The sequence below is a fragment of the Marmota monax genome, unplaced genomic scaffold (assembly GCF_021218885.2).
Source record: "Marmota monax isolate L192 unplaced genomic scaffold, Marmota_monax_Labrador192_F-V1.1 WCK01_AAM20220418_F8-fsc00208, whole genome shotgun sequence".
In the NCBI taxonomy this organism is placed as follows: Eukaryota; Metazoa; Chordata; class Mammalia; order Rodentia; family Sciuridae; genus Marmota; species Marmota monax.
Genome location: NW_026693914.1, coordinates 2,051,833 through 2,064,441, shown reverse-complemented (window position 1 = coordinate 2,064,441; position 12,609 = coordinate 2,051,833). Strand labels below are relative to the sequence as shown.

General features: G+C 58.1%; 1 protein-coding gene and 1 long non-coding RNA gene across 5 annotated transcripts in view; one reads left to right on the top strand and one right to left on the bottom strand.

The window, feature by feature from the left end:
* Positions 1-12,609, top strand: part of Sdk2 (sidekick cell adhesion molecule 2) — a 244,380-nt gene that overhangs the window by 206,563 nt on the left and 25,208 nt on the right. For all 3 annotated transcript variants that reach the window (XM_046463440.2, XM_046463439.2, XM_046463441.2), the window contains 4 exons: positions 851-952; positions 1,040-1,155; positions 9,128-9,314; positions 11,678-11,815. In XM_046463440.2, coding sequence (XP_046319396.1) covers positions 851-952; positions 1,040-1,155; positions 9,128-9,314; positions 11,678-11,815 — 543 coding nt within the window. The remainder of the gene's footprint in view (positions 1-850; positions 953-1,039; positions 1,156-9,127; positions 9,315-11,677; positions 11,816-12,609) is intronic.
* On the bottom strand, positions 5,239-12,343 carry LOC124105971 (uncharacterized). Of its 2 annotated transcripts, none has more exons than XR_006855944.2 (4): positions 8,522-9,523; positions 8,213-8,396; positions 7,709-8,127; positions 5,239-5,906 (listed from the first exon to the last, which is right to left on the bottom strand). It is a non-coding gene; the product is annotated as an uncharacterized LOC124105971 (long non-coding RNA). The 2 variants fall into 2 exon arrangements; XR_009228535.1 differs by lacking the exon at positions 5,239-5,906 and adding an exon at positions 11,283-12,343 and having other exon boundaries at positions 7,007-8,127; positions 8,522-8,847.

Below are 12,609 nucleotides of genomic sequence, written 5' to 3'. Positions count from 1 at the left end.
AGCCCCAGCAGGGTTCTTCCCAAGGCCACTCTCACAGGGCCGTGTGTGCGGAAGCCACACCTGTCCAGTCCAGACGCCCTCAACTGTCCCCCTCTGCTCCACGGGGCCCACAGGCTGCGCAGTGGTCAGCCAGGAGACTCTCCCAGTGCCTAGAACTTCCACCTGGGGAAGGGGGAGGGGACGGAGCCAGAGAGGGAGGGGTGCAGAGGGCGGGGAACCTCTCAGCCACCCGGACAGGGACGGCGTCTCCCACCGGGAAGGATGGAGCCAGCTTTGCCAGGCGTGTCCCCCTAAGCCCCAAACTTGGCAAAACGTGGGGCTCCCGAGGCCAGAAGTCCCGTCTGACAAGCCTCCCTCTAGGGCCGAGTGGGGGCTGGCGCTGCAGCTGGGGGCAGAGCGTGCGCTTGGCATCCAAGGGCCCCGAGTCCACCCACAGCACCTTCCCCAGGAAAAGAGCCGGCACACGGGGACAATGGGGCCCCAGGTGGGGCAGGGCTGGGAACTTGCCTTCACAGTGGTAGGACATAGGACAAGCAGGGAGCGCCTGTCCCCTGGCCCAGGGCACCCGGGACAGGCTGGTTTTACACAGTTGTCCCAGCATGAATGTTAACAGAGCCCTTTCAATCTCAAGTGCCCAGTCGGGTAATGTCCCATGTCACCCTCGGCCAGGAGGCCAGCAGCCACGTCTCACGTCAGAGTCTGCAGGGGGAGTCGGAGAGCCCCTGGGCGCCTCCTACCTGTTTCCTCCTGAGCCTTCACACAGGGGCTGGGACTGCGGGGCCTCGTGCCTCTGGTGGGCTCCTTTCGGCAGGGACGGTGACCTCTGTCCCCTCCCCACTCTCGCCCGCAGACCTGAACAAGCACAGGCGCTACGAGATTCGGATGAGCGTGTACAACGCCGTGGGCGAGGGGCCCCTGAGCCCCCCGCAAGAGGTGTTCGTGGGGGAGGCAGGTGAGTGCACCCACCCAGCCCCAGGCACTCCCACCGCCGGGCTCTCCCTGGAGTCCACTCACTAACACACCACCCCTCTGCCCCCAGTACCCACAGCAGCGCCCCGAAACGTGGCCGTCCACAGCACCACAGCCACGCAACTGGATGTGACCTGGGAGCCACCCCCGCTGGACAGCCAGAACGGAGACATCCAGGGCTACAAGGTAGGGGTTCCGAGAGAGTAGGGGGTACAGAGGGGCACAGGCAGGATTGGGGCTAGGTGCAGGCCGAGAGGTCCCAGGCCCCTCCTTCTCCCATGGGATCCACCGTGCACTGCCACCTTGGCTGTGACCCAAGTCACACAAACATTGTACAGCTGGGACCAACTGACGCTCATTCTCTCCAGTGTCCTGGGGGCAGCTGGACCCAGGGGCAAGAAATCCAGCCACACCTCTGCTCTTAGCATCCCTGAGCGGCACCCCTGCCCTGCCAAGCCCAGCCCCAGACATATGGCCCCTCCTAGGAGTTATCTGGTCACCTGATTGCAACATTGATACTAATGAGATGCCCAGTGGGAAAGCTGCCGCTGGGTCATTTGAAATCTCTGCTCAAAAATCATTTCTGGATTTTGGATGGTGGCGTGTGTTCTAATGGGTCCCTAAAATTCATGGAGCCCTTTGGAACTCTTCAATCCTCTCGAAAGCCCATTAGACAGATGGGTTTGATACCAGTCGCCATCACACAGATGAGGAAACCAAGCCAGTTCAGGTGACTTTGATACAGAGGAGGAAACCCATTATACAGACGTGACCCCTTGTGTAGAGGCCCCCGTACGGGTGAAGAGACCGAGACCCTGCGTGGGTAGCCTGTCGAGGGCACAGAATAGCAAAGAGTCAGAATTCAGGCCTCTGGCCAAGGAGCACGTCCCCTTAGTTGGAGACGTTGGGACACGTAGCCTTGGCCAGCTTGGAGGCCTGCCCCACCCCCAGCCAGGGTCGGGTCCACTCTGGTACCTGTCCTTCCAGAGAAAAGCCCTGGGCAGCATCCTGGGGTGTGGGCACACAGGGCATGAGCCGCAGGGCCTGGTGACCCCTTGGCCCAGCACAGGGGCAGCTGAGTCTCAGCCAAGGCCCAGCAAGCCTCCCACGCAGCCCCAGGGAAGGCAGAATCCAGGAGGGAGGAGGGCGGAGGGAGGAGGGAGGGAGGCATCTTGCCAAGGAAGCTCCCAAGATGGATCCCACCCTCCAGGCTGTGCCCAGGCGCGCCAGCTGGGAAAACCCAATACTGCACCCCAGCATATGCCTCCCAAGGAACGGGCAGGGCGCCGCACAGAGCCAGCGCAGGCTGGCAGCCACCAGACTGTCGAGGTTTGGAAGTTGTGAGTTCACACACAGATCCAGGAAACGTGTGGGCGCCGAGGCACCGCACAGAGCACCGAGGACAGGCACCGGTTCCAGAAAACACCTCCAAACCTGAGCAGCCGCCGTGGCCCAAACCGAGGAACCGGACACGGGCTGACCTCAGCCTTGGTTCACCTAGGGGGAGCCACGTATTCGTGTCACCGCCCAGCAAGCGCGGCCGAAGTGATCCTGCGTTTGGGTCAGGCTGGGTGCCGTGTGCGTGGATGGGCACCTTCGTGTGCAGGCCTCGAGCACCATCTCTCAGTCATTGGTTGACAGGTGTTCGTTGAGCAGTTATTTTCTGCCCAGCATTGTTCTCAGTGAGCAAAGAGACAATAGGAGCTTGAGTTTTTAGCGGGGAGGACATCGCAATGTACAAAATAAGTAATACTGCCAGATGATTAAGCAGGTCGAGGGGAGGGCTGAGATCCGAGGGGGAACCTCGAAACTTTAAACAGGGCTGTTAGGGAAGAGCTTAATAAGGAAGTGAGACCTGAACCAAACTTAAAGGAATACAGAGCACAAGGCACGTAGACCCAGAAGAGGAACGTTCCAGGAAGAGCAAAGGTCCTGGGGTAGGCCAGGCTTTGGAGTGTCCACAGAGCAGCGGAGAGCCCTGTGAGCCCCCAGAGTGACTTGGGGAACATGACGAGAGGTGAGTGCTGAGCAGGCCAGGCACCGAGGGCCCTCGGGGGCTTGGATTTTTACCCCGAGAGATGACAGCCCGGGAAGGGCCTGGGCAGAGGAGAGACACTGGGCTCGTGGACTTGGAGGGTCACTCTGGCTGCTGTGCTGAGAAAGGAAAGGACAGAAACTGGAGGAGGGACTGATCCAGCCAGGTGAGGCGACCCTGGGACTCACGCCAGGCAGAGCAGCCGTGAGGCACGGTGGCCTCGGGCTCCGCACTGAAGACAGAGCCAGAGGAACTGAGGGCCTAGGAGAGCCACCGGACACTCCAGGACCCAGGAGGACGGGACCCAAGAGGAGGCCGGAGGGGACCCAGGGTCCAGCTCCACCTATGTCCAGTGCAAAACCTCTGCTGGACATCTGCAGGACCCTTCAGAGAGGCTGGGGACACAACGGACCTCCAGCTGGCTCTAAGCTGCAGATGTGGACTGTGGAGCCCTCCGCGGGGAGACGGTGCTAAGGCCAGGAGGTTAACAGACATAAAGGAGGTTCTAAGCCTGACCTGAGAAAGGTCAGTCCACAGGAAGGCCCTTCTGGAGGGAGGCACCCCACGGCCACCGCCTGGGGGAGAGGAGCAAGGTGCAACCCGGGAGGCAGTCACGTGACCTTAAGAGGACATCACACCGATCTCGTTCTGCAGGTCTCGGTTGCTTTATTTAAGATTCTAGAATCCGGCCAGACGATTCGGCTTAGTGGGATTGGCAGAGCACGGCCCACCAGCCTGTCCAGACACCACCTTCTGGAAGTTAACTCTTATGGGGCCAGGTGCGGAGACGCACGCCGTGATCCCAGCAGCTCATGAGGCTGAAGCAGGAGGATGGCAGGTCCCAGGCCACCCTGGGGGACCTAGTGAGGCCCTGCTTCAAACTAAGAAGTTTTAAAAATGGGTGGGGATGTAGCTCAGTGGTAAAGCGCCCCTGGGTTCAATCCCCAGCACCAAAATATAATATATATGCACACACATATCCCCAGTGCCAGTTATATTTTCTCAGGAAGAATCTGTACTGAACACTTAGGGACTTCACCTTGTCATTATTCCTAAACCCACCCACCAGCCACGGTTGCCACAGCATTTGCGTTTTGCGTGGGGGAGTATTACCAACCTTGAGATGGTGAAGTGCACAGAGGATGTGCGTAGGTTGAATGCAACACTATAGCACCCAAGAGAAGAGACCTGAGTACCCTCGGACTTTGGCCTCTGAAATCCCCAGGGACTCAGGACAGGGTCATCTAGGGCTGGGACAAGGTACCGTAGCCCAGCCGCCTCCCACCCGGGCCGTGCGCCTGCCTTAAAGCCCGGCTCTCCCCAGACAGCTGGTCTGCGCCCAGCGGGGGGATTTCACTCTGGCTGCAGCTCAGCCAGTTTCAGGTGCAGCAGGACAGGACAGGGACACAGCAGAGAGGAGTGGACAGAGGGGGCGACCTGCAGGATGGGAGGAAACACCTGCAGACGGTGCCCCTGATCGGGAGTTCGGAGCCAGAACACGGAGCTCACTCAACTCAGAGCAAGAAAACCAGTGACCCGATTTAAAAGTGGGGCGAAGGACCCCCGTAGACCGTTCTCAAGAGAGGACCCATTAATACCCAGCAGGTGTGGAAAGGTTCTCAACGTCGCCAACGACCAGGAAGTGCAGGTGGAAGCCAGGGCCCCATATCGGCTCCCACCTGTCGGGGAGGCCGTCATCCAGGAGTCACAGATAGCGGGGGACCTGGGGAACCCAAACCCTGTGCGCTGTCCGCCGGGTGCAGATGGCCCGGCCTCTGTGCCGAACAGCCTGGAGGTTCCCCGGGAAGTTAAAAATCAAACTGCCATATTATCCAGCAGCCTCACTTCCGGGTATTTATCCAAATGAAGTGAAATCCGTTGGGCTTTTTGTGGGGTTGGTACTGGGGATAAGAGCCCAAGGGCACTTTCCCGCTAGCCCACATCCCCAGCCCTTTTTATTTTTCTTTGGAGACAGAGTCTAAGTAAGTTGCTGAGGCTGGCCTAGAACTTGTGATCCTCCTGCCTCAGCCTCCCCAGTCCAAGATTACAGGTGCTACCAGGCCTGGCTGAAATCAAGATTTCCCTTTTTTTTTTTTTTGGTATTAAGGATTAAACCCAGAGCACTTTATGACCGAGCTACTCTCCACCGCGCCCCTCGCAGAGGAAACAAACTGGGTTTAATCGGGCTGGCTGCAACATTAAGCTAAGAACAAGAGAACCAAAAAAAAAAAAAATCACACAACACAGAGTAGTTTTTTTAAATCCAGGGCAGGACGCTCTTTGACATTAATTAAGCGTCACGCTTCCTCGCTGGAAAGAGAGAGGACCTGAGTTTGGTTTATTTTATAACAAGGACATCAAAGGCAGGGATAAGGTTTCAAGGCGGAGTCTTGCTTCCTGATCAGCAGATTGATGACATTTTAGCATGTCACACCCATCTCAGGTGCTGTGTGGGATCTTAGACAGAGCTTGAGGGGGGCTCACCTGCATCACCCTGACCAGGAGTCCGCCATGCCAGACTACCCCTCATCTGGCTACTGTGCGCAACGGTCCCCACACACGGCCCATGGAAGGCTCGCGACAAGCTGCATCCCCAGCCCTTTTTAATTTTTTAGAATTTTGAGACAGGCCCTTACTAAGTTGCCGAGGCTGGCCTGAACGTTAGATCCTCCTGCCTCAGCCTCCAGAGTTGCTGGGATCGGGGGGTGCACCACTGCGCCCGTCTTGAAACCAGAATCTTGAAGAGAGGAGGCTATTCATTGCAGCCTGATCCATCACAGCCAAGATGTGGAACCAGCCTGAATGTTGACCCGTGGGTGAGTGGGTGGAGAAAGCGCAGCGTGGATGCAGACAGGCAGGGAATGTTACCCAACCTTCAGGAGGGAAAGCCTGCCGCTCGCACCTGCACCAACCCAGAAGACATTCTATTAAGTGAAATAAGCCAAACACAGAAAGACACATGCTACTTGAGCTCTCTTACACATGGAGTCTAACTCAGTGGTGAGGGAAAAATAAAATAGTCAAACTCATAGAAGCAGAGAAGGGTGATTGCCCGGCCAGGGAGAAATGGAGACTGCCCAGAGCCTAAGAAGTCCAGTTACACCGACAGATTTGTTCTGGGGGGTCTCGTGTACGGCTGCATAGTGACGATAGCTTATAGAACCGCACAGTGGGAATTTGCTGAGGGTAGACCTTAAGTGTTCTCAGCACACACAGGAGAAAGGGTGGGCCAGGAGCAGTGGTCACATCTGTAATCCCAGCAGCTCAAATGACTCAGGCCAGCTCAGGAGGCTGAGGCAGGAGGATCGCAAGGTCAAGGTCAGCCTCAGCAACTTAGGGACTCCCTGTCTCAAAATAAAAAGGGCTCGAGGTGTCACTCAGTGGTTAGGTGCTCCTGGGTTCAGTCCCCTGGATCAAGAGGGAAAAAGAGTAACTGTGAGCTGATGGGTGTGTGGATGCGCTTGGTTGCAGGGGTCGGTGCGCGGAGCATGGCCTTAAATACAGACAATTTTTATTTGTCAATTACCTCAATAAATCTTAAGGAAAGCAAGGACAGGGCACTGAGCAGGTAGAGGACAGTGGTGGCACGTCACACGCTCCTGAGCCAGCCCTGTCTACGGGAGGCACATCCTCGCCTGCAGTGTTTCCCAGCACCAGCGAAGTGCCAGGCATGACCCTGGGCGCCTGGGACACAGGGGAGCCAAAGGGGCCCCGGCGCCTGCCTCTGGAGCAGGCGTCCTGGCACTGCCACTCAGCCGCCGGCCTCCTGGGGACCTGGACCTGGCTCAGGCCCTTTGTGTACTTTGCGTAAGTCCTTCCTGCTGTTAATCATCGTCTACCGAAGCCAGCTGCGTTCAGTGCCCAGACAAGAAGGCTTGTCTGTGTGTATGCCACCCCTGGTTGGTCCTGCGCCCTGACCTCCCCTCTCCAAGGGCCAGGGGCCAGCCATCACCCTCCCGCCCGCCCCGCCCCACCCCACCCCACCCCGCCCTGCACCACGGCTGTCCTTTCTCCAAGCTGTTGTTGACAGGGCACAAACACATTCTGAGATGTGTGTGTGTGTGTGTGTGTGTGTGTGTGTGAGACCAGCAGTTGAACCCAGGGTCTCAGGTGTGCTAGACAGGTGCTCTACCACTGAGCTACACTCCCAGTCCTCTTTCCTCTTTATGTTGAGACAGGATCTCACTAAGTTGCTGAGGCTGGCCTCAAAGTTGTGATCCTCCTGCCTCAGCCTCCTGAGTAGCTGGGATCACAGGTGCGCGTCACTGTCCCCAGCTTATTTCCCTCCTGATGCCTTTTTCTGACCTCACATTTTCTTCCAGTCATCCCCATTCTTTGGCTGGTCCCTTGGCAGCATATTCTTCAAAAAGAATCTCCTGGAGGGGCTGGGGTTGTGGCTCAGCAGTTCAGCACTCGCCTAGCAGTGCAGGGTGCTGGGTTCAATCCTCAGCACCACATAAAAATAAAATAAAGGTCTTGTGTCCAACTACAACTGAAAAAACAATTTTTCTAAAAAAAGGAAAAAAAACTTAAATAATCTCCTGGAATTTCTTCTGCATCCAACTCTTCTCCTCTTGTGTTCTCTCTCTCTCTCTCTCTCTCTCTCTCTCTCTCTCTCTCTCTCTCTAACTGTGGATTGAACTCAGGGACACTTAATCACTAAGCCACATCCCCAGCCCTTTTTATTTTGAGAGAGGGCCTCACTAAGTTGCTGAGGCTGGCTTTGAACTTGCAATCCTCCTGCCCCAGCCTCCCGAGCTGCTGGGATCACAGGCGTGCACCACGGTGCCTGGCACATTCTCTCTTGAACCTCCTCTGAGTAGGTTCTCAATCCATCACCAAGGAAGCGTTCACCCCTGGTCACCGTGCTCAGATCTCGGGTCTCGTCCTGACTTGGCAGCTGCTGGATGGGCCGTCCCTCCCTCCTCCAGGGCGGCTGGCTTCTCTGGCTTCTCTGGCCAGAGGCTCCCGCTCACTCTCCTTTGCTGTTCCAACTCTCCTCCCAACGCTGAGTGCCAAGGCCCTCTATCTACGGGAGTCTGTCGATTCTTCTGGTGTGCATTTCCAAATCCCACCTACGGGCAGACCTTTCCCCTCAACACAGGAGCCCTGCGTCCCCGTTGCTGTGAATGGACAAGGGAGGAATGAGTGGCTTTATGAATGACCACCTCAACTCCTGCCCATCCACCCATGTAAGAAGAGGCTCACCTTCATGGGCTTCCTCCAGGTAAACTGAGACCTGGAAAAGCCGGACATGGAAAGCGTGCGGAAACCCCTCCGGCCAGCAGGGGGCGCCAAATGATCTCGAATCCTCCAAGAGGTGCCCTTGGTTCAAAGTTCTAAACTAGTCGAAGAATCTGCCAGACTGGGTAACCAGGAGTATCCGCCCCTGCTGGAGGCGAGATCAGTGAAGCACCATGGGGCACCTGCTGCGCTCCTGGCCGGAAACCTGTAGACAGCTACCTTCCCAAGCCAGCCACGCCCCCCACGCCCGCCCCCGGAGGCACGGGGCCATACCTGTTCTCATGACCTTCACCTCCCGTGACAACCGGGAGCTGTATACATGACAAAACTGCAGCTCAGAGAAGTCACCTGGCCAGGTCACTGCTAGTAAACAGCGTGCCCAGGCCACTGCCTTCTTAGCCGGCCTTCCTCTGTAGCAGGCTTTGCACACCAGTGTGGCCCGTGCTCCCTGGAGTCCTCGGTAACCTGCAGCAGGTCTGGGGGCCAGTGGCTGGGGCTCACCCTCTCCCAGCCACCCCTTCAGCCGGGGTGGGGGGCTCTGCTGGCGCTCACCTCTTGGCTCAGCTTCCTGCCTGACAGCTGGCAGATTCCTCCAGGATCTGTAATCAGAGGCTGATGTCCAGTGGGAGGCCCTACAGGGACTGCTGCGGAAGGAGCCGCCAGGGACTGCACCCGGTGGTGTTGACAGTCCCACTGTCAACGGGGGCCCTTGGCTGGGAAAAGCCAGGCCCTGGTGAGGTTTCTACAGCATCTCCTAGAAACTCCTGTTTCCTGGACGCCTCACACAGCGAATGTGTCTCTAAGGCCCCAGGTGGGCCAGGGCCAGGAGGGGAGCCGTGTCTCTGTCCCCCTCACTCCCACAGTCCTCTGTGCCCACAGATATATTTCTGGGAAGCCCAGCGGCAGAACCTGACGGAGCGCGTGAAGACGCTTTTCCTGGCTGAGAATGGCGTGAAGCTCAAGAACCTGACCGGCTACACTGCCTACATGGTCAGCGTGGCGGCCTTCAACGCCGCAGGAGACGGGCCTCGGAGCACCCCCGCCTGGGGCCAAACCCAGCAAGCAGGTGGGGAGAGACCCCAGGGAGAGGCTGGTCTGCCTCAGAGGGGCGGCTGCCTGATCCGCTGAGGATCTGGGCTGGGCACTCAGGACCCCAAGACATCCTCAGGGTGCAAGAACCCAGCCCCAAAGAGGGGCCCAGACAAGAGAGCTCAGAAAAGAGAAGCTGTCCCCATAAGCTGTGAGACAGCCCCCACGTCTCACCAGCACTCACCCCAGCCCCAGATTCCTACTACCCCCTGCCTGGCTCTCCCCTCCTCCCTTCATCCCCCTGCCTCTGTTCATCCGGCCAATATTTGAGCGTCCTCTATGAGCCCACACTGCTTGATGCCAGGGACAACTGGTCCAACAAGTCCCCACCTTGGTGAGGGGCGGGAATCTAAGCAAATAGATTAGTTAGCCACAGTGGGTGACTTGGCCTCAGGAAGGTGGGGACATCTGAGCTGAGGCTTGGCTGAGAAGAGGCCAGCTGTGGGAAGTTCAGTGGGGGTGGACCTGAGGGGGAGGTTCCCAACAGCAGGTGCAAAGGCCCAGCGGCTGGAGGACAGTGCAGGGACACAGAGAAAGCCCAGTGCCCACAGGAAAATGGGGTGAAGGTGAGGCCTCTGAGGGCCTGGGGGATTGGGGTGAATTCTAAGGGGCACGGAAGCCCTTGGAGGGGTTAAGCAGTTGAGCAATGAGATCTGGTTAATATTTTGAAAATCGTTGTTCTTAATGCCGGACAGAGGACAGACTGTGAGGAGAGAGGCTGGAGGCAGGGAGGCCAGATGGGAGGCTGGACAGGAGGGTAGATCAGGTAGGGATTCTGTGGCCAGCAAATATGGAGCCAGCCATGTAGGACACAAAGCCTCTTCCTGGGCAGAACCACCCTGGATCCTCCTTCCAGTACCCATAATGGGCAATACCCAGGAAAGTTCTCCCCATAAAACACATCTGTTACCCAAGGTCCTCCAGCTGGTCATCTGTTACCCAAGGTCCTCCAGAGGTTGGAACCCGGGATTCCTGGGAGAACCAAGAGTTCTCACTGCATCTTTACTGAACACTAGGAACCTTTCCTGGCCAATGTTTCCTAAAAAACATACTGTATGACAACTATTTGCATAGCCTGTGCATTGTGTCGGATGTTGTAAGGAACCTAGAGAGGATTTGGGGCATGGGAAGAGGGGCATAGTTTCTACACAGATGCTGTGCCATTTTATTTGAGGATCCTGGGCTTTTTAAATCCATGGGGCTCCTAGCACCTGTCCCCGTGGTTACAGAGGACCACTGCAGGCTTCTGCCCCGGCCTCCCCACAGCCCCTTCCACCCCAACGCTCTCCTTGCAGCGGATCATGTTTGTTCTTAAATAGCTGCAGGGAGCAAGCGCCCCAGGCTGAGGCTGGGCTATGAGCATCCGAATGCGCAGGTCTCTCGTCTATCTGTCTGTCTGTCTGCCGGTCCCAGCCACTCTCGGCCAGCGTGTTGGGGCCGGATGTGAGGCTCTAGGAGTCTGGAAGCTCCCGTGGCTGCAGCGGCAGGACAGAACGTTCTGTCCCACGTCTCTACCCAGGGGAGGCAGGAAGGGCCCTGAGCTCACCTCCCTCCTTCAAAGGCGCTCGGGACCGAGCTGCCCACGCTGCCTCCCGAGCTGGCGCTTCTGGAGCCGGAAGCCCGTCCAGATTAGCTCCAGCCCTGCGGGGAGGCAGCGCCGGACAATAATAGCCTGTCCATCCGGGACAGTGGAGGGGGATGCTTCCTGCCTTCCTCTCGGTCCCCCTCTGAGGCCCCCCACCCATGTTTCAGGACAGCGGCTGAGAAACATCCCTGCCCCTCCGGAGCCTGTGACCGTCCTTGGCTCTGGCTCCTCCTGACAGCATGGTGTCTCTGGGACGAGCTGGGGCAAGGGGAAGGCCATTCTGCCGGCTACGTCCCGGCCTCTCCTTGATTAGTGTCCTCCTTGTGGTCTGAGGCCCGCACACCCCACCTCCTCACTCACCAGGAAAGTCGAAAGCTGCACCCCTCAAAGCCAGGAAGTCGCCTTGCCCCACGGTGACCCTGGACGTGCGATGGCTGGCCCCGGGCTGCTAGCCAGGCTCACAGCCGCTCCTCAGGGACAAGTCCAAATTCTCCAACCTGAGGGGGAAATGCAGCTCCCTTTTCTTCCTGTTCCAGGGTCTTCAATCTGGGAAATTCGAGTGCTAACACGGAGGGAGGCGGGGAAGGGGTCCAGTGGCCTCTGGTGACCCCTCCTGCAGCCTTGCTCTAAGCCGGGCATTCTTGTTCTTCCCGGGCCCGGGCCCAAGCACTCCCGCTAGTTTCTTGGAGCCAAACCCAACACTTTGAACGTCCGTCCGCAGAAGGAGAAAACAAAGCCCTGTGCTGTCTCCCCAGCCCCCAGCGCGCCCAGCTCAGTCAAGTTCAGCGAGCTGACCACGACCTCAGTGAACGTGTCCTGGGAAGCCCCGCAGCTCCCCAACGGTGTCCTGGAGGGCTACAGGGTGGTCTACGAGCCCTGCACCCCCGTGGACGGTGAGTGGACCTGCCCCACACAGCCCCTGTCCTCCGCGGTCCCTGCCACAGTCGCTGTGCACTGGTTAGAAGCAGTGAGAGTCTTCCCCCCTTACAGGAACAGGGAAACTGAGGCCCAGACCAGGAAGAGGTGTTCCCAAGGCTGAATACCAGCAAGTTGAGGGGTCGAGGGCAGCATTCTGTACCCCCCAACTTCTAGACAGAGAATCCTAAAATCCATTCTTCCCCTCAGTCAACCAAAAGCAGAGCAGCCAGGGAAACCTGGTCTCCAAGGTGGACAGGTCTGTATAGGGACCATGAAGAAGGGGGCCGCTGGCAGTCCTGTCCTACCCCAGCGCCTCCCGAACCCCAGAGTCCTCAGCCCTCCTCCAGGGCCGTCCTTCTTTGCCCTCTGGAGGGTCAGTAACCCCTTTGAGAATCTGCTCAAAGCCTCGGAGCCTCTCCCCAGGAAGATGCACAAGTTGGGGGTTACTGCACCCCTAATGCCATCTGCCAGCTGCAGATCAAGAGACCTGCCCCACAGATGCCCCTCGCACCTGAGCCCCACTCACCAAAGCTGCCCTCAGACCCTCCTGCCCTTCCTCTAGGCCCCTCTTCCAGGCCCCAGGCAGGGCTCGTTGGACCCTGAAGGGGACATCAGACACTTGCCTGCTTTCCTCCCCCCAAGGCTGCCCAGACACGGGGTGTGAGCGAGCTCGGCTGAGCAGGGTGCCCAGAAACAGCTCTTCTTTTGTTATCACCCATCTTCTGGGGACCGGGGTCTTAGAGGCAGGGAGGAGTCTGGGTGGCTTGAG